The following is a 25,230-nucleotide window of genomic DNA, read 5'->3' as shown; positions in this document are numbered from 1 at the left end:
CGGCTGTAGCAAATGACCACGTTTTTATTGAAACAGTTCTAAGACACGGAGTACAAATGAATACAGAGTTAAAAACAGCTCCCGCACAGGGCGCTTCACAGTGCAAAAAAAAAAAAAAAAAAAAAAAGCAAATGGTTTTTATTTTTTACAAATTCAGAAAAAGGACATTCAAATGGGTTATTTCACCTAGAGGGAGAAGTATAAAAACATTTATAAATAAATCAAGAGAATAGAATTTGTTTTTTTTTTCCCCTATTTTAAACAGGTGAAGGAGAAGGGCAGTATTGATGCCCACAGAGAGCTGTAGGGCACCCACACGACATGCAGGGAGGACATGGCTTATTCCTAGAGTTGCTGCCCGGTGCCTGTCCATCCTTACAGCAGGGCCCCATCTGAGCACACAGCCCACGACCTACGCTGTATGGAACAGCTCAGCCACAGAAAGCAGCACCTGCTCACCCACGGGCAGCACCAGACCTGTCACTTATTTTAATGAGGTTTCTGTCATTTAGTGTTCTGGATGCTACACATCCAAGGGAAAAGGTGGCAGGGAGGAAGGGGAACACCATATACATGCATGAATTTACCAATAGTGTTTAAATAACTGTATTTTTTTCTTATATATAATTATATACATATTCTTTCTTTAAAAAAATTAAAAGTTTGTACGTTTCTGCTCGAGAGAATGAGGGCATTTCTCTACAAGGGCGCGATGGATTCTGCAAAATGGGGGATTTGGTGAAGGAGCTCTAAGGCCTGCCCCAACCGTCACCTGGGAGAGCCAAGAGAAAGGAGAAGACACCTGAGAGAGGAGGCAGGAGAAACAAAGGACCCACGTAAACACACGGCCTGGGCACTCTGAGGGAAGCTGCAGCCGCTGCCCAGGAAGGACAGAGACTGCTGCCCTCCCCCTGCACCACCCCAGAGGCCTACGAGCAAAGCAAGGGTCCTACAGCAATGCTGTTCATAAGCAAGATGAGGAAAAATACACAGTTCTCATTTTGACCAGAAATGCTGGGTACGAGAGGACAAAAAGCATGGTAAGTCTAAATTCTTAATACTAATTAGACTATGACAAAACAAACAAGTCATTTTAGGTACAGGTGTCTGGTTGTATCTGTTCTAGCACCACACAAACCTGTAAGAGGGATCACAAACCAGTAGGAGGGATAGGCTCAAGCTTACTACCTCCTCCCAGAGACCTTTTCGCTTTCTAAACAATTAAAATTTTGTTTTTCTCTGCCTGGCCTAGCCGAGAGCCTGTAGCAAACCACATTCACAAGGTGCAACAAAATGTATCCCATTTGTGCTTTGCACTGTAAACTAGAATTTTTAGGAATATTTCCCACCGCTAGTAATAGGAACTTAGCAGGAAAGAGACAGTTGCATTCATAGCAAATAGTAAGCATCAACACACTTGTGGCACAAGCATCTTTTCAACTGAACTTCACAGTTCTTCCAAACCTTGGGCAAACAGCTGACACTTTTGTCTTTTAATAAACATTTGCTTAGAGGACAGCAAGCAAAGAAACAAGAGGCCTGATACGACATTTTTAAAAACACTTTCTGATTCGTTCAGCAATTACAGATCACCACCTCAGTCCTAAATCTACTTTCCTGAAGCTTTTCTGTACTTCATCTTAAATGGCTACTGGCCAAAAAATGTTCTTTGGACCAAGACTATCTCTACCTCTACTCTGTTTTCCTGAATGTCCTACATATACTATTCTACTTTAAACTACACAACCAACCTCCGTCAGCTCATCCACTTGCATGATGCCTCTTTTACCATCATTCCAGGCAGAATTTACCTCTGGTTTCCTGCATGCAGCCATGATGCCCAAGCAAAATCCACTCCAGGAAGCAAAACCTACTCTGATCAGCTTAAAAATCCTATTTGCTTCAAACGTCTTCTTTCCAAGGAGAGTTGTTTTGTATCACTATGCCACTTTCACTGGTTGTTGTCCTACAATTTGATGTGAACTTCTCTCTGACCACTGGCTCTCTCTGACAGTTTTTGCCACTACCTCATAATTGAAATAATGAAATGGATAATAAAACTGCACAAGGAAGTAGAATAAAGAACCTTCAAACCATAATCTTCAGTACCAAAAGATACCTGGGTTGAAGGGGCTGCTATTTTACCTGAGTGTCTTGAGGTCCCAGTACAGCACAAAGTTACTAGGACATACGTTCACAGTCTGAAAGAGGAACTAACCATCCCAAAAGCAAGCTTGACTCACACTAACTCCATCATAGCCCAGCACAACTGCCACCAGACACTCCATTCATAGCATCTCCAGCACACCTTTTTACTCAAGAAAACCAACAGGAAGCTTCTATATGTTTCAATTTGTCGTTGTAAAAACCTCTCTGCCTATGGGACCCAGCACACCAATCAGTACAGCATAGCACAATGATGAGACAGGACTAGAAGATACCACTTTTAAAGTTTCAGTACAAGTCCATGGAAAGAAAGGTTAGCAAGGACACCTGTAACACTCAATGAGACAGATTTCCATTAGGGACAGAAGCAGTTGGAAAGCTATGGAAGTGCTCTGCATACTGCCACACTGCAAATCACTGAGCAGTAGTGATCAGGCAAGGGAATAGAGACGACTGCAAATTATTCAGCCCTGGAGTATACTGAAGAAATAAGCCATCCTACACCAGTCTGGCTGGCCCAGTAGTAAAAAAGGCCGCACTGCAAATCCCCAGTCACAGAAAGAGAAAGCAAAGCTAGCCAACAGACTGCATCTCCTAGTGCCATAGAGCTTCGAAGTGATGACAGCCAGGACAGCAAAATGAAAGAAGACTGCTTCAAGCTTTCAGCCCACAGAACAAACTGATGCAGTCTATCTACCTTTAAGTGAGCGCCATGGATGCTAGCATTCTCTCATTCACATGAAAGCTTGTTACTTGCATTAGTTTTATAAACTGGGAGTATAAATAGGAAGTACACCGCTCTGCCTTATAATAAATGCATGTAAATCAGGAGATTGTGGAAAGGAGTGAGAATTATAGGGGAAGGTACTGAAGAGTTTTACCGTTGGTTCATTGTGGGGGTTTGTTTTGTTTGTTTTATAGCTTATTGTTGACTAATAAAATATCTCTGGACAGTTTTAACTCATAACAAATAAAAGTTAGCATAGTCTTAGAGAAGGTGAGAAGAGTGCTGCACACACAAATGCAAGAGGAGATGATTTTCCATGTCAGTCAAGAAATTAATGAAGAGAGGCTGGGGGTGGGAATGGCAATAATCACATTCAAAAGTATTTTTGTATGTTCTTGGTAAACCATTTTCTATGAGTAGTTGAAACAGAATTACAAAATGGACAAGAATCCCAGCTTTCTTGGGATGTAAGTATTCTGTTTTCCTGAAACAACAAGAAAAAAAAATTCTTCTGTCAAGACAGTGAAATGAACAAATCGTACAGATGAGCAGTTGTACTGAAGATCTCTCAAATCCAGAGTTATGCTGTTGGAAACCAGGCTTTCAGTGTGATTTCTCCACAAATAAATCATATCCCCAAATTTCCCAGTAATGATAGCATCAAAGTTGATATCCAATTCCTAATTGTGAAAGGTGGCTGAAATGAACTTTCCTATTTGTATATAACCTCCTTTTTAAAATGTCTGCAGAAAAACCTAGTCTGAAGAACATCAACATAACATCAAATTCCAGATATCACTACTGATTTTGTTAGGCAAACTCCAAAGTTTCACCCAAGGGTTGTGGAGTCTTCCCCCTGGAGGCGAATGCAGATAAAACACAGGTATGAGAAAAAGAGAAAAGCAGCCAAGAGTAGTCATAACAACAGCAGGATTACTCCAAGTAATAAACTACGGAAGGAAAAGAAAGAACAGCAAGACAAAATATAAGCAGAAACCAGTTCATTAATTGCACAGACACTCCAGCCTGTCTCCCTCTTGGAGATTTATAATACAGAGATTGTTTCTCGCTGGGATATGGCAAGAGATCGACATTTTGTTGTTAAAGGATAGATACTAGTCACCAACGTGACACAGAGCAACAGTCAGAAAAAATAAATTAATAAATAAACCCATTAAAAGTCTGCTTCTTGATTCTCCTAAAGCTTTGGAGAAGGGATTGGCTTGACTTGGACTCCTTTGTTTTCAGTCCGCAGTTCAGAATTTCTTGGATAAATGAGATTTTCTTTGTTTCTTTAGGTGCCAAACATCCTGATCTCCCGGCTATGAAGAAACTTCAAGGCAATTTCTCCAAACTCCTCTTCCAAAATTTTGTCTAGAGACAATCTGAGACAGGAAGTTGAAGACGACTGGGGAAAAAATGTTAAAATTGTGTCCAGCACATTCCTAAGAATTAGAGCAAGTCAACTGTAGGGGCCTGAGGAAATCAGCTTATAAAGGTCACCCCACCAGCTCTAGACCAGTGTGATGATGGCATTGGTCTGAAGATCTCTCTGTGGTCCTCCTCTTCAGATTATTTCTGTGTATTCACAAACACCTGAAAGACACCGCTTTTAGAGTTTTTTGTCCATGCGTCGTTCCACAGCTTGTAACAATAACTCCGAGTACTGTTCCAGCAAAGCTAATGTCTGCTCATCTCCTAAACTCTTGGGACTTGGTAGATTGGCACCACATTTGTCATTTAGTGACCTAGCAGTATCTTGTGGCTTCGTCAGTACCTCCTTAACCTTTGGCAGTTCTTCCTCATCCTTCAGGGAGTCCAACTCTTTCTTCATTAAGGAAAATGTTTCTGTCAGGAGGCCTGCTATTTTATCTTTATCAGTAGATGACTCCGTATCATTTAGCACCTGAAAACAGAGAAGCAAAAGAAAAGAGAACACACCGGGTGTCAGGTAGTGCACAAAGAAGCAGTTTCAGCTCTTTTGGAAAGTGAAGCCGTGAAAAAGAAATACAGACCACTCAGTGTCCTTTTCTTCAACATGCCTAAATTGGCATGACTACCAATTTAATCATATAGCAGAGTATGCACCTGATACAGCTAGTCACACAAGAAACGGAGGCATTATTCCAAAAGAATAGAGGTGGGAAGCATATTTTTTGGATGGTCATTCCTCTATACCAGGCCTAAGAGGTGCTGTTGCCCAGCTGTAGCAAAGGGCCAGTGTTTTCTTCTTTCTGTCTGCCAAAAGCAACAGGTCACAGGAACGCAGAGAAGTGACAGAGCTCATGAAAGCACTGAGACTGAAGCTGCAGAAGAACTCATGGCAGAAGCTCACCGTGGAAGCTCCTCAATCAGTGTAACTTCATAGATCAGTGCCAAGCAAAGAAAATAAGAGTTGCTACACAACTCTGCATGTAACGATGGTCTAGCAGTAAGGGGGAGAGGAGAGTGGTTGCATGCTGAATTCCCATGATAATTTACTCATCCATTTCTTGGGCATCAAAGACAAGAAAACAGAATAGGGTAATAAAATTTAAAGTTCCTATAATATTCTGTATCTCTGAGGTATAGTATAAATACTAATTCCCTAATACCCCTTTGAAAAAGAGCATGCTGTTATCTTCTGCTTACAGTTTGGAAAGTTAATTGATTTGCTCAGAATGCCGTAGCAAGCCACTGGAAAATGCAGAAGTTGGAAATCAAGAATTCCTGCCTGCCCAGTTCAAGCTTAGGTGCAGAGAAGTAGACAGCCAGGCAGCTTCTGCCACTGAACTCGCGGTCAAGAGCATACTTAAGAGTGTGTAAGCACATATACTCAGAGCTCATGGGTTGTAAAGCCAATCTGCTAAAATAGATCCCCTGTCAAAGGTCACTCACCGCACGGTAAAGATGAATGGCTTTGCGCATGCTGTCCTGGAGCTCAGATACCACATGCTCACATTGCTCCACACTGATGCTCGATTCTGAATGGGAGGAAAAAATAAAAATTTTAAGTAAGGTACAGATACTTCAATATCTGAGATCTCACAGCTGGCTAAAAAACATTTCTTAACACATATTCAAAAGATCATGTGCACACAGTTCTCATTCGATTTTTGGGCTGGTTTGAATCAATCATTAAATGGGAAAGTTCTACATGAACTTTCCTTCATATTATTGACAGATGCTTCTTGTTTCAAACATTCCTCTTTTTCCATTGCTTAGTTTCTTCAAAGTCAGTGATGGTCTCTATTAGATTACACAATGCTGTTACAGTCAACGATAGTCAGAGATCACATATGCCATTTTCATTTATAGTTAAATTCAACTGCAAATCAAGTCTCCCAATAGCAAAGGGGTGTGATCTGAGGAGCCACTAATTTGGCATCCACCTAGTCAGAAAACTACACACTCCCCTTTATATACTGTTCTGCACAGTACACAACAATGAGCTATGGGAACAAAGGAATATGTTGACTTATTACAGTGTTCTCTAGTGAGGACTGAGCTCTAAAGGACTGCTGACTAACAACACAATTATAAAGGAATAACACTTTTGAACGGTCCAGGGTACTGTGACACCATAATTCAAAAACTGAAAATAAAAGCAAAGAACTGAAAAACACCACTTTCTTCCAGCCCTCACTGGGCAATACTTCCAAAGCATCAGAGCTGAAGGCCTGCAAGGCTTTAATAAAATAAACACTTCCATGGGTTAAGACATAAATCATGAACAAGGACACTGACACACACACACACAGTCTGCAGTTATCTTCAATTTACAATGGCCAATGGACAAAGGGCCATTTCATATTCAACTTCCTTTAGTTACCTAAAAAACAGAACTTAGTCACATTACTGCTATTATTTCTGCACTTCACAAAGGTTATCATTGAACAGATGGAAGGGGACCTCATCTAATTTCATGAATACATGCAGGAGATGTATAAGCACTGCTAGAAGAATATCCACTTATATGTGCATGTTGAAAAACAAAAAGGGACATGAACCAATCCATCTGTATTCTTTTTCCTGAATCACTCAGCCTTGTAGAGTTTGAGCACAGTGGGCTTCAGTTCCATCCAATATTCTTGCCCTGATACCTTTATTGTTTTTCTGCCCTACTCCCTCCCACCTCTTTTTCCCCCACCCCCCTAAACCAGTTCTTTCTTCTCATTATTGTTCCTGGATTTCTCCTCTGATCATGCTTTTATGCTGGTCTCAGTTCTGTGAGATGCCAGTCTGGAGAAAGGTCACAAGTAAAATACAAATGCTTGAATAACAGGCATTTTCTGCCTGCAGAGCTCTTCAGAAACCAGCAGGGAATATTAAACACATCAACAGTATTCAGCATATCTTCAGCATTTTAACTGTAGTTGTCAAAATGCTTTCATGAAAACAGTTAAGTCTCCTTAAGAGCAAATGTTATGCAAGCAGGAAAACTGAAGGATAGAAAAATTAAGCAGAATCCAGAAGTCACAGAGCAAGTCAGAAGCAGAAAGATCTCTGACTGTCAGCCCTGCAGTACTAGCCTAAATTGCCACATTATGAGCCACAGAAATCACAGCAGATTGTCCACAGCAAAAGTCAGCTTTTCCAGCATATACCACTAAAAATATGGAAAAAGTGATTTCCAAGAAGGTGAAGGCTGACAGCTGTCAGTGAGGGAAAAAAAAATTGTAGATCCACTATACTGAATAAAGGATGCTTCTGAAATATCCTTTCAGGGCATGCTGTGCTCTGCACTGGGAGCTGCCTTAAAAAGCAAACAACAAAAAAAACCCTTTGCTCTGAACCATCTGTGCTAACTCTGCAAACAGATTCCTAGCAACTCAACAAAAATCATGTGATACATCCATCACTTGACTTCCAAGTCTAGAAGAGAAAACTCAGTATGAAGTGTACAAACAATTGGACTATTATTTTCCCACTGTAGAAATGATTCCACAGCTCTAAGTTGCATTTCTGTTAGAGGAAACCTCATTTCAATAAGGGTCAGAGTTTGAAAGTTTCAGACGCTCAGTGTTCAACAGAGCAACCGCCCTATAACACAACAGTAAGTCCATCAGACAAAACACATTTCTTATTTTGCATACCAGTGCTTCAATCTTACGGTGTTTGATCCCTCTAGAAATACAAGAAGAAGAAGTTTAAGCAAAACCAGATTCTCTCTCTATAACGCTTTTATAATTGCATTTAAACATTGCAATGAATGGTAGAGCATCTTGGGACCACAAAAAGTAATTGATTAAAGTATTCTAGAGGTACTCCTTCTCTGATGTGAATAAGAACACGGCAAAAGGGCTTATACAACTGTGTACTGTGTAGTCCCCCTAACATGCAAAGTATCTGTGTATTGGCTGACATCCAGCTTCACACTGTGCAACTCAGTCAAGTAATTCAGGAAGGCATTTTAGGTTTTAACACACAAAAAAAAAGTCACTGGAGACCTCAGGCTTGGCAGGTAGAACTTTTGATCCAGTTTGAAGTTACCAGCTAGTTTTCATTTGATTGAAGTACCTTAAATCAGAGTTTGTAACAGATTCAAGAGCTCTTTCGGCATGTAAAATAGTTCCCCAGCTAGTATGTTTTTCTTCAAATTAGAGATAATTTAAAAATTAATCCATGCAGCTTGTAGACATGATAGCAGCACTCACTTCCTTGCTCTTACACATAGCTACTGCAAGGAACTCACTTTTGCCAAGCTTTATCTCATACAGCAAATCTGCAGGTAAACAACTCTGGATTCTGCACGTTTGCACTTATCAACAAGTGCTGAGTGGTGTAACTTCACTGTCACTATTATCCTGCTAGGTCCAGCTAACACACATTGGCCTGCACCTTCATTTACCGGTCAGATAAACCCTGAGAAGAGCAAAACTGATGTAACCTACATGTACTACCGGGGATTCCTAGCATGTCACTTTTCAGGACTGACCAAAAAAAATGTTTGAGTTCCTAGGTGCAACTGCACAAGGAGCTGCTGAGGTCTACCAACCGTTCAGATATAAGACTCAGAGGAAATGGAAATTAAAGACTCAGAAAAGATGTCAGGCTGAAGAAGAGTCTCACCATTGAGGGGATGACTTATGGAACGAGACAGGTGCAGACAGGACGAGACAGGCCAGAAGCTGGACGTAAAGAAATGTGATGGGATCGTGAGGCGGTTCACAAAGACAGGAGACAGAAGGGGGAAGATAAGAGATGGGTATCCATGCACACCTGAGACCTGTGCCAAGGCAGTTACAGATGTAGGAGACCTCGGCCTGATGGGGTCTAGTGGGCAAAGTCCAGGTTGGTTGTCTAGCACACAGGCGATGCCGGTGATCCTCTCCTTACACCTGGGCAGTGTGCTTTCAGGAGACTTCAGCTGCCGGACCTCTGAAAACTCCCTCAGTTTTAGATTTGTGACCCCTGGCTCAAACTGGCAACCTGTCCTTGAAATTGGACTCTCTACTGGGCTCTCCTTAGCAAGTCCTGTTGAATTCTCTCTACCAGGAACGAGAGACCCAGCAGCTTGATTCTCCTTCTTGGAGGTTCGGACCTCAGGGAATGAGGGTTTCTTTTTACAGGCCCCAGCAGGTGACTGTGGAGACTGTGGCTCAAGCAGGGTTTTGGTTTTGGTAGTGGGTGAGAAGGAGGCCAGTGTGGGTCTATCAGGCAATGGCTTAGGAATGTCAAGAATCAGGTGTGCTCGGTTTGATGATGCCAACTTGCTGTGAAAGGACTTGGGAGACGAGCAGTTTACAACTGGCTGAAGTGCTGGCTTCACTGGGTAATTTTCTTTTCCTGTTAACTTCATCTTCTCAGCATCTGCTGTGGGACTGAACTGTGTCTTCTCTGCCACTGGAGGGCTAGTCCTCCCATCAGTCAACACGTCGGTGGAGTAACCAAGGTACAGATTTTCCCCTACAGATATGCTCCTTGACATCTTAGCCCGGAAGCTGGTTGTAGGGTTCATGTAGGACTTTGGTTTTGCAGCCCTGACATCTTTGGCCAGCAGAGCACCAGATCCATCCATCTTCAACAGACTGGATGATAACGCCCTGCAATTATTAGGTCTGGGATCCTTCTCAACCACCATAAGAGTATGAGGACGCTGCTTGGCAGAAGATACCACTCCAGGACCCTTATCTGTGAAAATTAAACAGACAAACATGCCAAAAACAGACAAGAGCCTGCAGTGAATTCTAAAACTGGAAAGCAACAGGGCTGCTTCAGTTTATGTGCCTCAGCTCAGCCCCCGGAGGAGGTGTACAAAATCACTACTTCAGGTTAATATTACCAAGCCTCAACGCTTTCTTTTTTCCCCATCCCTCATCCTGCTCGCACACCATTGCTTACCTGAGGGGAGACCTGTTCTTAAAGCATGTAGCCAGAACACCTCAGACCATCATGACTGTTAACTGAGAAGGCAGAGGAAGCAGGCAAAAACTGTCAGTTCTCTAATCCACTCAGGTATGCATGGAGTTGTGGCGATAAGGTTTATTTTTTAAAAACAAACTTAGTGCTTACTGATAGCTCCATTGAGTTGACTGTTTCAAAACCAGGGTTCTTTCACTTCTTTCACACAGAGTGCATCTATACAGTAAGCTCCCCTCTTACTGCACTCTTTTTCCCTTTTTATTCCCCTCCTCACCCTGGGGAGCTTCACTTTTTGTCTGGAGCAACCGCTCATGGCAGGAGGAGATTTCTTTGCAAATAGCCAGTTTCACCCTTGGCATTTCTCCTCCTAAAGCTGCCAGACAAATATCAGAAACTACTAATTAGGAGACCAGCATCTGTGCTACAAAACAAAACTATTTTCCCTTGATGTGCTAAGAATTAGAAGACATGCAAAGCCTGTAGCTCAGAACACAAAAGATAGAAATTTAATCTCCACTCAAACCTCCCCATTTCATTTCTCAATTTATACCATCATTCCAGTTGGAGTCCTTACCCTCATGAACAAGGTCGTGAACTGACTGTGCCTTTCTCATCACTGCATTCACAGGGCCTTCTGGAAAGGATGCAATAACTCGTCCAGGAGCCATACCAACTCTGCTGGTCTCCAAGGCTGACTTGCGTTTTTTCTGGGCATAAACAGCCTGATGCAAATTTACATTATTCAGGAGGTGGCTGTTTTCCAAAGCATCAGCAGGATGGCTGCTGTCATTTTTCAACAGGTCTTGAGTAAACCGACTGGTTGGAGCTGGAGACTCAATGGACTTTGAATCCAGTATCAGATTCGATGAGGAGAGTGACAATCGCCTAGAGAAAGCAATGAAGAAATCCTAACTAAAACAAGTAAGTACATAGCCCTGGACAATCAAGCACATGCATTAAACGTGTTTAAAAGTATTTCCTTTCCCAACCTAGACTTTTTAAAGGCAGAACTGCTCTAAGCTGTTGAAAGTTCTATTTATCTCTGGATGTATTGATCTTAAATCACAAGTAGCATTGAGTCAATTTTTCAGGGAGGGACTTCATAAAAGGTGAAGGCAAGATAGAAGGAAAAGTTCCAGGCAAAGGGAAGAATGGGTAAAGTCAGGTCATGTCTCTTCTCTCAGCTCACCTTACTAGCAGTAAATTCTTTTACATTCTAAGATACTCCAAGACAAAGTAATCATACTTTTGTAGCCTTATCAAAGTATAATTACTATGAAAGTTGGCCAGTATCTTCAAGAGAAAAGTCTTGTTTCCTCACCATTTCAGACAAGTACAGGCAGCTTACCTCAAAAAGGAGGCAACTTTTAGTTTGGCATGTTTGAAAGACAGATTAAAAGTATGGAAGTTTTCATAACCTAGAACAACTTCACTTATTACACCTCTAAAGTGCCAGTAACTTTCTTCATTCACCACTGCAAGTTTCCAGAGGCTTACACAATAACTAACCACTGACTTTCTTCTTAAACATGAGGTTCCAATGCAAGATAGACTAAGAAGCACTACTGACAGCAGCAACAACTGCATCTGAATAAAGCAATGATAAAAAAAATCCATAATGTGGTGAATCTAGACATAGCTGGTAAAACACAGATGTACTTAAGCCCAGCTCCATTCTACACAATTAAATTAAATTAAGCCAAGATTCCATGTTGTTATTTTGGAGGAATAAAAAGGAGGTTTTTGTTTTAAACATTTATTTACTTGAATCAACAGAAGTATTTACACCACCACTATCTTTTGTTACTTTTTTTTTCCCCCCCCCAAGGGAAAATAGGTCAGAGAGGCCTTCTGAGATGCTTTAGGGTTGAGGACTTTTTGGAAGTATAATATTCCCACGGGGCTTTGTATGAGACTGGAGTACCCTATCAAGGCATGGGACTGAGAAATGAGGCTGAGTCAAGAAAGGACTGTAAAACAAAGGAAAAGTTAACAAGCCTACTTTCATTGTCCAAGCTGAATGAAATGCAAAAGAATAAGCAGAGCATAAATGGTCAAGAATAAATTAGATGACAGAGACTCCTCCAGCTTAATCAATCAAGCTATTAATCACAAAACAGTTAATCAGATTTTCAAAAGAAGAAAAAGAACAAAATAACAGTAATGCTTTAGGAAGAAACCAAACAGTTATAGTGACAAAGGACAGCCTGTCCAAAAATACAACCAACCTGCCGGCTGCAGAAGCCTCCTTTCTAATTTGGCCCAGGGCCTAGTACAACACCTCACCACATTAGTAAAAACAGACAGACAGACACACTCAAAACAAGCAGAATCATACCTGAGAGCTGGAGACTGGGAAAGAAAGCGAGATGAAATGCTGAGGTTTTCAGTTCTTTCCAGACTCCTACATGAACCACCTAAATATTTTGGATGAATAAGAGGGAAAAAAAAAGAAAGAAAAAAAAAGGTGCAATTTAGTTACAGAACAAATAAACATTCTGATATATGCATTTTTTCCTCATAGAGACTGTTGAATGCATTCCCTCCTCTCCCCCCATATTCAAGAGGATTTTTTGAGCTAAAACAACAGAATTAAATAATTTCATTGCCTTTGCCTTTTCTGTTCTACTTAGATTATTCTGCCTTAAACTGCTAATCTCCCTAAGGGATATGCCTCCTTTTTCTCTTCCCTTTGTGTCCTATCCTGCCTGTAGGACTGTGAGGTACTGGCATCAAGCAGGAAACAAACCAATCAATGGGAAAAAAAAAATAATACTAGTAAAACACACAGCTTACACAGATACTGCTACGTGCAACCATTATCAATTCTAGAAAGATACGCTTTGTTCTGGAGTTAGTCAATAGAGATCAACCAGCTCCTTTGCCACTCTGATGTCTCCTCTTATTCTCCCCCTCCACCCAGTATTTCAGCCTTTTCTTTTGTGACATTTGTTATGCCTGAACATACCACTAGAGGCCACTAGACGCCACCTATGGGGGGACGTACAATTAATGCAGACGTACAAACCAGGAAAAACTAGTGCTAGAACAAGAGAACTGCTCTTCAGGATTCTGGGGACAATACTTAACCCAAACTAACACAGACTTCAATCTGATCCATAGACATTTAAAAACACAAACCAACAGACTTGCCAGATGCCTCTCATCTTCAGACATCTCTTCGCTAAATCCCTGTTTTCCCCTTCTTATACATTTCTACACAGCAGAATGTCCTCACAGAGAAAGTGCTCCGACTAAGCAGAGAGCTGTACCTTTTCCATCAGTGCTGCCCAGGGTCCCAAAATGCTGCTTGAGGAACTTCTCCTGATCAGGTGCCTGAGGAATTTCTCCCACTGGCACGCTGGTACCCACATCCTCCTCTCCTTCCTCTCCCTCCAGATCTGAGATGCCGTCCACACTCAGGGGCTCAGTGCTTTCAGAATCTGGGAAAAGGCACAAACAAAAACCAAAAAGAAAATAAAAGCTGTAACAGCATAATCACAGTAATGTCAGGTTTAAAAAGATATTCAGCAAAGATGCTAAATTAAACAACTTAAATCTAAAGTGTTACAGTTGCCAAGTCAATCAGCATTAAGTGCAAACTCTCTGATCAGTTCTAACGCCCAAGCAGCACAGCTTATCAGGTAATCAATACAAAGCCTGTCTCCCCCAGCTAGTGAAAGAAAAAGTCAAAGGTTCACATGGCAAGTGCACTTCAACCAAGTGCTTCTACAGCGGCTGCACTGAAGTGCCTGTTCAGATGAGCCTGAATCTTTACAGCACTACTAGCACAACTAACAGGAATGTGACCTCAGCTCAGTTCATGAAGAGGATCGAGTACTTAGAGATCAGGATCACAGTTGATAAACATAGCACAACACAGCTCAACCAAGCTCCTGCAGTGTTTCACATCAGATACAAATTATAATATCTTTGCCTCTTACCTTCATTTGGATGGTCTGGGCTGGAAAGACGACTGCTGCTGTAATCTACAGAGCAGGCACTGTCTGGACTATGTTTGTCTGGACATCCATTGCTCTGATAACTTCTATTTAGCTTCCCATGGGGCAGTGCTTTTACCTGGTACTCACTACAAGAGAGACAGGAAAGATACAGCACTAGAAGAGATTTGTTTAAAAATGTAAGAAGAGTGCAGTCTAACTTCAAGGCCTTACCTGTGTTAATAACAACCTTGATTACAAAATTAAGGCTTTAAGGAGAAAAAGAAATTTACTTCTTTCATGATTATACATTTTTTGCATTTCATTAAGCTTGGACAGTGAAGTCTCAACAGGATTGTCTGACTTTCTGGGCGTCGTCAGTTTCCCATGATTACAAGGTATCAGCACTGCACTGCCCTGGCTTGATTTCCAGCACAGTTGAAGAACAGAGGTCTACGTGATGAAAACCAGACTAAGATGAGGCAAGTGATACAAACTCCAGTTTAACAGAGATTTTAGTCCTAATACAGTAATTTTTTTCATGTTTACAACCCATTTCTTTGAGTCATTTTAGTGTTACAGAACAGAGAAGATTTGAGCTAGACTAATTTACTGAAGAATATCATATAAAATACGGTACTGTATGACAGAGTTCCTCATTTCTTTTGTGACTGTGAGTCATACTCTGTTGGTGACACAGATGCTGTTCTTTTTGCCTTATGCTTGAGGGTAATACAAGGCAGATTGCAAGTCACTCAATGGAACTGAATGGCAAGTACAGTGTGCAAAATCTGCATACTTCAAGACATGTCCAGCCCACATCCAACATAAACAGAATGCCTCCATTTCTTACATGCTGGAACAGAATGTGGGTTTGTCCATACTGCTATCATAGTAAAGTTTAAGAAGTAAACCAAGAGACAGAAAAAAAACTAGCAGCTTCAACTGCAAATCTTGGCATGTACTCCCCTGTGTAAAAGTCTATCTAAAGCTATCAGCTCATTCTTCGTAACAGAGGAGAAAGAGACATAGGAAATTAAAGTTATTAGCATCAGGTTAAGAAGGGAAGGGAAGAATAATATTCGGGAAGGAAAAATGGCACATGAAATAATACAGAAAATTCAGTAAGTTAAAATTAAAAAAGACACAGCAGAGGAAAGATAAAGGTTCTCCACAGCCTCCAGTATTCCTGCAAATTTTAACTCATGTGGCCTATTACATTTCCCACAACAGTGTCATCACATACTACCTGTGTTAGATTCTAGCCCAATTAGGTTCCAAATTATCACAAACAATAGTGTTGTATCATTTCTCCTGGGCAGGTGTTTCACTACCATGAATACATCACTGCTGGACAGTTTTCCAGCTTCCAAATTCACTCTTGCTTATTTCAACTAAGATAAAGGAGAAAGCAAAATATTGGAAGAGGCTGCTAATGCACAGCCTCAGATGAAAGATTATTTTAACTGTGCCCTCTTAGTTTCAGCCTCCTTTAGTATCAGTTTGCCATAAAATCCTCAACTAAATACACCTGGCATCAATTAGACAGTAAGTCAACTCATCCAAGTTACCATGCAAACTGCAAGCAAACTAAAACAAGAAAGGTCTAAGCCATACACAGCAGAAGGCTTATTTTTGTTTTTAACCTTCTAGGGTCTGTGGGATGGATTTCATCTTGCTCAGGGTAGATTACACACTCCTCACTCTCAGATGGTTCCAGTTCCTGAGAGAAAATCCCCTCTTCACAAGACAGGAGCCGAATCACTTGAGGTCGTACACAAGATCGGTTGTCTTGGGGAGCTATTGAGCTTCCAACCTAGTAAAAAATACAGAATGGTAGATATCACCAGTGTTTTTACTTCAAGTTAGTAGCTGCTGTGCAGAGCTAGAAAGTACAAATCACAGCGCAGAATATAATGAAATAAATCTGAGATTAGAAGGCAGCACTCCCATGTCTCTCCTCCTCCTCATCTAGGAAGTTTGATTACTGTAGTTTCCTATTCCAGTTTTGATTTGTAATCCCCTAAAATTCTCTAGTGAATGCTGGACTCCCCACACCTCTCTGTCCTCATAGGAGAAGCATAAGCTACCTGGAAGCAGGTGCTTCTATTATCTTTTACAGACTGATCAGGCATAGTTCAGGAAAGTCTGTGGGCTAAAAATCACTGGCTGATTTGCACACAGTGAGTCCAAAATTCTCCTCAAGTCACGAAGTTACAACGGAAGGAAAACCTAATGAGGGTAGGCACCAGGACAGACTGCTACTGGAAAACAGGTATTAATCTTCTTAAGTATTAGCACGTGTTGCTTGCTGTGGCCAAGACACAGAGATCATGGCCATGTTTCAAGGATGACAATAATCCAGCACAACCCACAGCTGAGGGCTGAGCCACATTTCAATTGCTACTGGAGTTAGTTTTCCTAACAGGAAATTGGGCACACATGCATGTAATTCCATGCTCAGCTTGTTGTAACTACAAGTAATCAAGGAACTAAGAGAAAATACAAGGTATTCCCTGTGTCTTTGGAGGGAAACCTTGATCCTATACGTGCTCTGCTCTGAGTACTAGCTACTACAGAGCTGAGCAGTTTTCTCAGAAGGCATTTATAGTTCCATTTCAAGATACAAAGAATGGCATCATACAGTAATAAATACAGGTAACGAACAGAGGCAGGATGGATGTACTTGGGGTAGATTCACCTCCACCGAGAAGCACCGCCCTTACTTTGTTGATGTGCGTGGGGAGATCTGCCTGTTCTTCTCTATCATCCCCATTGCTGTTTTGAGACAATGAATCTCGACTTGGAGAACGGGAAACAGAGAAGGACTCCAACTGACGCAAGTCAAGCATGGATTTCACAGTCATTTCTATATTGTTGGTTGGCTGGGACCAGCGCCCACGTTGCCGAGGCACCTTGCTCATTGGTGCCTCTGAACGCTGGATTGCTGCTATCTCTTTGGCCTGAAGGAAATTGAAAGAAAGACAGTCTTAAGGATTCAGCTGACAGAAAAACAGGACAGAAGACATGCAGCCTGTAGCAAAACACAATTATATCATTTTTCATAAAAGCCCCAAAGCTCTCCATCAGTTTAAATTTCCTCCCTTAATCTTAAAGGTAATTATGGTAAAGATTAGTTTTGTTGCATTTTTTTGCATAACTCAGCATTTAAATACCTCACTCACATCTAAGGATATGATGAGCTTCAATTCTACATGACAATCAGGCCAGAAATGAAGGGGGCCAAAGCATAACATCTGATGGAAAGATACAGATGTAAAGATTTGAAATGAAATAGTCTCTTAACTAGGCATGATTTCACCATCCCCAAATTATTCTTCACTGAGGAGCTTCTCAATGGTTTCCCACTGCAGCTGTACCTTTTCCAGTAGTGTAAATGAAGAGTTTTTAATCTACGTATGAATTTCTTTTCCACTTTCCCTGTCATTAGAACTACAAATTGGAGGTTTAGCAACTCACCCTCCTCATTTCCCAATGGGAAAGGCTTCTTGAGAGGGTAAGATCTGGATCTGGGAAGGGAAAAAGACATATACCTGGTTGACATCCTTGGCCAGCAGTTTGCCTTTTGAAAGGCCTCTTACCTCATCTTTTCTTCACTGCAGCATTCCTATACCACCTGAAACCATGCACCACTGTGAAAACATTTTGTCATGCACTACCAAATTGTTATATATCAAATTTCTAACAGACAATTTGACATATGATTTTCTCTGACTCAGCAGAACATTTGCCACTGTGTGGTGGTCCATCAAAAGCTTGGGGGAAAAAAAATGTTCCAGTACACTGGATTTCTGTGGGCAGTAGAACCAAGCCCCAGGGCACTAATTAAAAAACTGCCTGACCAGCTGGAACTAGCAGGAAACTTGGCAATTTAACAACTGAGCTCTGAAATACGCCCCTCTTTAGATGCTGGAATTGGCAACATTACCTAGTGTTGCTGAACCACCCATTTCTGTTTTGGACTTTCTCCTTCTGCCCATACCTTGTTGTCCCTAACTCAGCATCTTGTCTCTTCCCCACTTCACACTCATGACATTTTTTCTCCACCTCTGTGCATGCCCCTCTTCCATTATTACCTGAGTCTCTCTCAGTGTTGCAGTTGGACTGAACATGGAAAGACTGCAGCCCACTTAATTCATCTTCGTCGTTCCCTTCATCTTCACCATCCTTGTCGCTGTCTGACGAAAGTGCTGGCACAGAGGATAGGGCAGAGATGGATTCATGCCTGGGAGGCAGGAATTTGAAGGAGTATTACAGTCTGTCTCGAGAACTGCTCACCACTTAAAATCCTACAGTTTTCTATCTTATCCCCACCATAAATAACACTCAGAAGATGTCTCAACTCTAACAAACACCCCTAGTTCTAGCAAAATTCACTCCTTGAGAAACAAAGGAAGTTAAACCCTGCAAAACAGTGTGTAGAACCTTCTATAGAAATTATCTCTTCTGTGTGGAAGGATCACAGAAATTAGAGCAAAAGTGAACGAGCCAGAGCAGTTCAACCGGAAAGAAACTTGGCCTTCCTTTTCAGAGCCAGGACAGTACAGCATATTTGAAAGTCAAGTGTTTTTCCCACCCTTAAGCATTTTCTCTCCAGAATTATTTTACACATCAAAATTGTCATAGACATATTCCCTGTTTGATGGCAACTAGATATATGGCAAATTATCACATAGGAGTCAGTTCACATCAAGGACTGCAGCATGCAAAACCTGCATGAACAGCCCACACACTGTAAGAGTGCCATGCTGCATTTTTTAGCCTTAAGGCACAAGGAATAATGTAAAACATACTTTGGGAAGGTCTTTAATCCAAGTAGATCAAACAAGCATTTCCACACAGACCCCAGAGACATAAGCACAGAACTTCCCAACAACTAAGGACACTTACCTGCACCAAACTATTCTCTCTTTTTTTTTTTTTTTTCCCCCTTTTTCCTGTCCCTTCCCTCACCCCTTCATTCAAAAGAACCAAATGATTTAATCCACTTCGGACAATAATTAAACAAATGAAGAATCCCCAAAATAAATTTTGAGTAGCATCCACTCTATGGCCTTAAACTGCAGTGCCAAACTCATCATTATTGATGTTTATAGGATATTGCTGGTGGGTGTTGAGTACCAAGCATTATTCATGAGATAAATATAGTTCATCTACCAGATACAGAGCAGCCTGGCCAGGAACCAAGTTGTCCTGCAGCTGACAGATAGCAGACAATATTAAAACATAGTTTTAACACTAGTTAAGGTATTATAATTTTTTTCTCTTCCCATATATTGGCATGACTTTAATTTCCATTTTATTAGGAGTGGCTGAGCAATAATTACCCAGTCTTTTCAGATGAGCCTTAAGGTGTGCTGGCAAAGAACAATGAACTGACAGTGCGGTCTGTTGAGTCCTCAAGTGAAACAGTTTCATGTTGGCTGCACTATCTATTTTTGACATTTGTCAGTCTCTTCATCTTTGCCACAGTCTTCTTAAGTGTCCATCTTGTCATTCTCATGTTCTTGTGTCTGAGCAGGGGAATCCCAATGAAGTGCAAGCTATGACATGATTTATCTTGCAAGGTATATTATATTTATATATGGCAGGCAATATTAATTTTGTATCAGTGACTCTAACAGCATCTTATGTGGTCGGGCATACCAGCGGATTCCACTCTCTGTCAAATGCCTAGGAGTTTTAAAATGAAAGTTACCCAACCTTTCCTGACAGAAAGATCACAGTGCTGCTGCCTTCAGAGCTTCCCTGGTGTTAAAACCAAGGCAGCTCAACACAGACTCAGGAACCACTTTTGATCTGGCATCAAAAGCCTAACCTATTCTGAGACATGGAAACTGCACAGCTTTCCTGGACCGGACTAAAGCCCCACTGAGAATTTGATAAGGAGCATCTCTTTCCAAGTAGATCCAAGGGCACACTGTACTTCTTTGGAAAGCATATGTTAATTTTAGACAATTTAATTTGGACAATATTTCTATCTCCTGCTATTTATACTAGTGCTTCAACCAGTCACAGAAAAAGTGACTTTTAAAATCAAAATGTATAAACAAGGCTATAATCCTTCTAAACATTCCACAGTAAAATCAATTTAAAACTTCCCTTCCAAAAATTTGAGACAGGCTTTTCTAAACAATAAACGCATACTTGGATCAAAATCAAAACTGCATTAAAAGGATTCTACATGACTCCTTTGCTGAAAACACAATGTCTAAAAACCAAAATGTATCAGCAACATCAGCTGAGTACAAGATCTTCATCCTGAAAAATCAAAGCTCCTTGTGTTCAGTAGATAAGAGAAAAGCATACGTCAGCAATTCTTCAACCAGAAACAGAACTGGAAGATATGTGGAAAACTGTGGGTCATACAGGTCAGATTAGTTCCAAAATAAACCAACGTCCCATCAAAGGAGACAGGGAAACCATTCAGAGCAGCAGCTTTAGCCTCTCTAGAAGTTATTGGAGGAATTAAAAAAAGCTAGGACTTGGTTTGGAAAGGTTGGATGGGGAGAGGTTATGAGAGAGGATTACAAAACCTTGTAGATGACAGATAGCTGGATGCAGAACTATAGTTTAAAGCTCGCAAAGCCAAGGAACTTTCAACAAAACTAGCAGAAGTGTGGTTTAAAACAGAAAAAAAATGTTTCTTTCCGTAGAGAGAAGTGAACTCCTGGATCTTGTCACAGTGTGGGGGTGCAGAGGCAGAGAATAATAATACAAAGTTCCAAAGAGATTTATACAAATTCAGTGAACAATGACCAAATACTAAAGGGAACACGCAGATGCACCTCCTAACACCCCAGATGCAACAACCGAGCATAAGGTGAGCACACTGCAAAGGTCCATATAACAAGGCTCTCAGAGTATTTCACTAAATAGAGACAGAATACTGAACTTTATGAAATACTGGTTTGACCCAGAAAGGCATGTTCTGTGTTTACATTCCAGAGGTTATTCACCTGGGTTAATCCCTGCCCTGTCAGTTGCAGCTGGACAGAGAGAGTGCCTTTGCTCCAGCTCCCCACCACCTCCTCAGCTCCATTCTTCTTTCCCCACTATTATTTTGGTTATTCATCTTACCATACTCTCACATTATGGAACTAGTAGAATGTATTACTACCCCCATCAAATTCTAGCAATACCGTTCTAGACAAAACCTAGTCAAACAAACGACATGCTATCAGGCACAGAGCTTTCTTATGCTGCTATGAGTCTTTTTGAGAAAACAGGTTTTATATCAGTAAGTGCAACACCACTCTCCACTGCAACCAACACATACAGCCTCAAAACACAACCAGAACAGACACAAGGCATCTACAAAACCAGATTCATTTGTTTCTCTTCTCCCACCTCAGTAATGCTGGTCCAATAGGCTCTTCCTCCATATTCAGTCCTAATCCAAAATGCTCTGGAGTTACGTTTTTGTTGATCTCCCTTGACCACAGCGGTCGATCAAAACTGAAAACAAGCTTTCAAAGCTGACCCAACAAGAAGATTCCAAGCTTGCAAAGAGGTTACCAAACAAGTTTAATAAAGTGCTGAAGTTGGCGTGGCACTAACACCACCCCTTAGCAAGCATGTGTGACGGAAGCAAGTATCACCTAATGCGGAAGAGAACTGGGATTATCTGTCACAGGCTGAGCCTCAGTAGGGTAAGGCTGCAGCTGCTGGAATAATGGAGTCTGCTATAAAAAGCACATAGCTTGACAGTTCCAGAATTTTGGCTAGAAAAAAGGCTTCATGAGTTCTCTCATATCATTACTGAAAACATTTCCTAGGCAAGAGCTGTTTCAAGAATGAGCAGATCAAGACCTTCCCAAATGAAACTATGCGGACAGACTTGTTCAAATGCTACTTGCTCATTAAGGGAGTGGGAAGTTCCTTGTGATACTCTAACAACTGGTATGGTAAGTCCTCTAATGCTTCAGCACCTTTATATCCAAAACTCAAATTGTAGATATTTGGAGAAGAAAAACGTGGGACATAGCATCAAAAAGCTCTGTTTATTCTTTTTTCCCCCACTTTGATCCCACATCAGTTTTGTCAGGACTCCTTCCTGCATTGTTTTTGGTCAAATAAGTCTCAGCTACATACTAACTACAGAGAAACTAAACACATTACACTAGTAATTCATACTTCTCTGCCATTCATGTTAAACAGGGTCTGTTTTTTAAGCACCACTTTTTAAAGAAAGGTCGCCAGATAAACTTAGATCTATTCAGTTTGTAGGCTGGGGTAGTTTGCTTTTAGATATGTTGTTTACTGAGCAGAAGTAATAGTATGATTCGGCTGGCAAGAGCTTCTCATGGAAATTATTTTTATATTTATTATTTATAATTGAAGGTGACCTTCTTCAAAGCCTCCTGAAAACAGTTAAAGAAACAGCACAACTGTAAGAACTCTTTCAGAATTATAATCAACATGGCTAACTCATACAGCTCACAGGCATATTTCAGTACTGGCATTGCAGAAAATGGTCTCTAAATTGCATTTCAGCCCAGACCCACAGAACTTTATTCATGAAGCAGCAAATCTTCCCTGGTGGGATGCCCTGTACTAATCTTAGTACTGCTAGATAAACTGCTTATTAAAAGTTTCTGACCAAATCAGTAAACTAAATTAAGACACCAGTGGCATTATATGCATACTGCAATCAGTGAAGCAACACTAGGTAAGCCTGTCTGGAAGATCACAGTCAGGTTTCTATATCCAAAGGAAAGGCACAAATACCACAAAGAGAACAGTCAGAACTTTTCAAACACCATCAGTTGAAATAGAAGAAACTTTTCAGTTGAACCCCAGTGCCATACTTTTCACTTTCTGCCCTACAAAGTCACCAAGCTCCTCTCAGTCTATTCTGCTCACCTCATAAGTCCAGCTGTCTTGTGTGGAGGAGACTTTTCTGCTTGCTTCCCTCTCTGCTTCATGTCAGATAGTCGCTGCCGCATGTTGATGGTCATCTCTGAGCTCAGACGCCAGATGAAGATACAACTGAAAGAAGGAAAGGTGAAGCTGGGTTTAAGTCTCAGTTCAGTTCATAGAAATTAGCAATTCCCTTTGCAAAGGCAAATGAGACTTTTGAGTTGTGGTAGGGAGAAACACAGAGTAGCAGGATCGTGGAAACTCAATCCCACCACAAGCTTCATGACAAAAAGGTAAAACCTGCCTGGCAAAGGTCCCCTATGGACTAGAGTAACTGCAGAGATTTGTGCAGACTCACGTCTGATCTTGTACCTTTATTCCTCTGACCAGCTTCTCAAAAGAAAAGGAAGCAAAGAGTGTCACCTCATTGACCTCCTTTTCTTCAGATATGTGACTTTAAAAAAAATTCCACATCATATTAGAGAATACAGTACTTCATCTTCAGGTAATAGAAAATAAAGCAACCAGTATTTTCTTTGAAATATAATCTCAGTGCTAACTAATTCTTTTCATCTCACCCATCTTTCTTGTCTAGCTGGATGTACTTACACTGATATAGAAACAGAGGTGGTGTTACTGCTATCACTTATAACATCCTGCATGCTATTTTGGAATCCAAAGAGAATTTAAACAAGTTCTTCGAGAACTGACAGTGTCACCATATTCATTGGTACTCCAGTTCACCAAGGAACCTTCAAGGAGAGCCTTCCCCATTTTCCTTGCTACTTTGTAAAAATTCGTCTGCTCTGCCATTTTGAACAACTATCATGAATTTTTGGTCTCCTGGACCAGAGAAAAAATGCCAAAAGCAACACTATCTTCTGCGCTTACTTTGTCTCATAGAAAGGTATTTTAAAAGGTTTCATTTTCATGCCACACCAAAAGGAAACATACAAACAAGAAAACAGTCTGTGGAGATCTTCCCAAGAAGCTGACAATTCTCACCCCTCAGTCCTACTTTTTGTGACAGAGTTCAGGAACGTCACTCCCAGCTATTCAAGTCACATACAGACACAGAAGCTTCTCATCAACAGCTGTCATTCCCCTCCTCAGATTTTTAGCAAAGAGAAAGTTGTGAGGCACTGCATCTGGGCACTATGGCAACCCTAGGCAGCCAGCTGCTTCTCCTCAAACAGCAGCTCTCTTGAACATAACAGCAACTATAACTGGCTGCCAACACAACACCAAAAAGCAATAAACAAAATTCAGAAAGCAAATATGGCTTGTTCCTTTATCCCACCCCCACAGCAATCAAACCTAGCAGCAAACAGCATGAACTTGTAAATACATTGCGATTCGACAGGAAGCTCTGCATAAGTATGCTTCTACCTATCCCTTTTACTTTTTTTCCCTCCCTTGCAGTAATTTTCTCTGAAGTTTCTCACTCCTTGTGCCCTTCTTCATCTCCACTTTTCTTTCTATTCTGTTTCATTCTTTACACATGCTATAGTGTGTGAACAAACTATTTTCCTCTGTTCTCCTTTGAAAAAAACACATTTTCTCTTCTCCTTACAGCTAAGTTCTTCATGAATCCCTTTCTCACTTCTCATCCACCTCCTCCACATGCCTGGTGAAGAAAATGACACTCATATCAACAATGGAACGTTGCACTAAAATCACAAGGATAATTGAGTATCTCAAGCCTTCCATGTTTCTGGAATATATCAGATATCTACAACAAAATAAGTCCTTATTCTGCAGCTTTTCCCCTCTTCTGTTTACACACGTGAAAGATAAAGTGACCGAAAAACCAAATTATTTACTTTTTACTGAAAGACAGAAATAAGTGATTCAACTTAAGATGATATATTTTACATTCTGTAACAACTCTCTCACTCTGAAACTTTTCCCACTTAAATTGTGTTTTATTAATAGGAGAGAGAAATAGGAGAGGGAAAAAAAAGATCTGTGTTATTGTGCCTAGAAACAGCACTCCAGGAAAAATCATTCCTCAAAGGAAAAATCTTATTGGGTTCAGCTGATTTAAGCATTCACTGATTCCAGTAGCAGGGGGTCAGCCCACCTCTACAATCATTACGTTTGGCACTTTTCTGCTTTTCCCTTGGGCTCAGTCCAGTGATTACTTACAGTTTTCATGAACTGATTTAG

General features: G+C 40.9%; 1 protein-coding gene across 4 annotated transcripts in view; it reads right to left on the bottom strand.

Moving 5' to 3' along the window:
- Positions 1-4: 4 nt before the first annotated feature.
- Positions 5-25,230, bottom strand: part of WDR62 (WD repeat domain 62) — a 94,337-nt gene continuing 69,111 nt past the window's right edge. For 2 of the 4 annotated variants that reach the window (XM_046942106.1, XM_046942107.1), the window contains 12 exons: positions 23,065-23,190; positions 18,276-18,424; positions 17,659-17,708; positions 16,905-17,141; positions 15,825-15,994; positions 14,182-14,327; positions 13,510-13,680; positions 12,576-12,654; positions 10,812-11,122; positions 8,945-10,006; positions 5,771-5,856; positions 5-4,799 (listed from right to left, as the gene is read on the bottom strand). In XM_046942106.1, the coding sequence (XP_046798062.1) occupies positions 4,506-4,799; positions 5,771-5,856; positions 8,945-10,006; positions 10,812-11,122; positions 12,576-12,654; positions 13,510-13,680; positions 14,182-14,327; positions 15,825-15,994; positions 16,905-17,141; positions 17,659-17,708; positions 18,276-18,424; positions 23,065-23,190 (2,881 nt within the window). In that variant the 3' untranslated portion in view covers positions 5-4,505. The remainder of the gene's footprint in view (positions 4,800-5,770; positions 5,857-8,944; positions 10,007-10,811; positions 11,123-12,575; positions 12,655-13,509; positions 13,681-14,181; positions 14,328-15,824; positions 15,995-16,904; positions 17,142-17,658; positions 17,709-18,275; positions 18,425-23,064; positions 23,191-25,230) is intronic. The other 2 variants (XM_015287118.4, XM_015287120.4) reach the window with 2 other exon arrangements.

This window comes from Gallus gallus, chromosome 5, assembly GCF_016699485.2.
Source record: "Gallus gallus isolate bGalGal1 chromosome 5, bGalGal1.mat.broiler.GRCg7b, whole genome shotgun sequence".
NCBI lineage: Eukaryota > Metazoa > Chordata > Aves > Galliformes > Phasianidae > Gallus > Gallus gallus.
The sequence above is the reverse complement of the archived record's forward strand: the minus strand, read 5'-3'. Positions and strand labels throughout refer to the sequence as shown.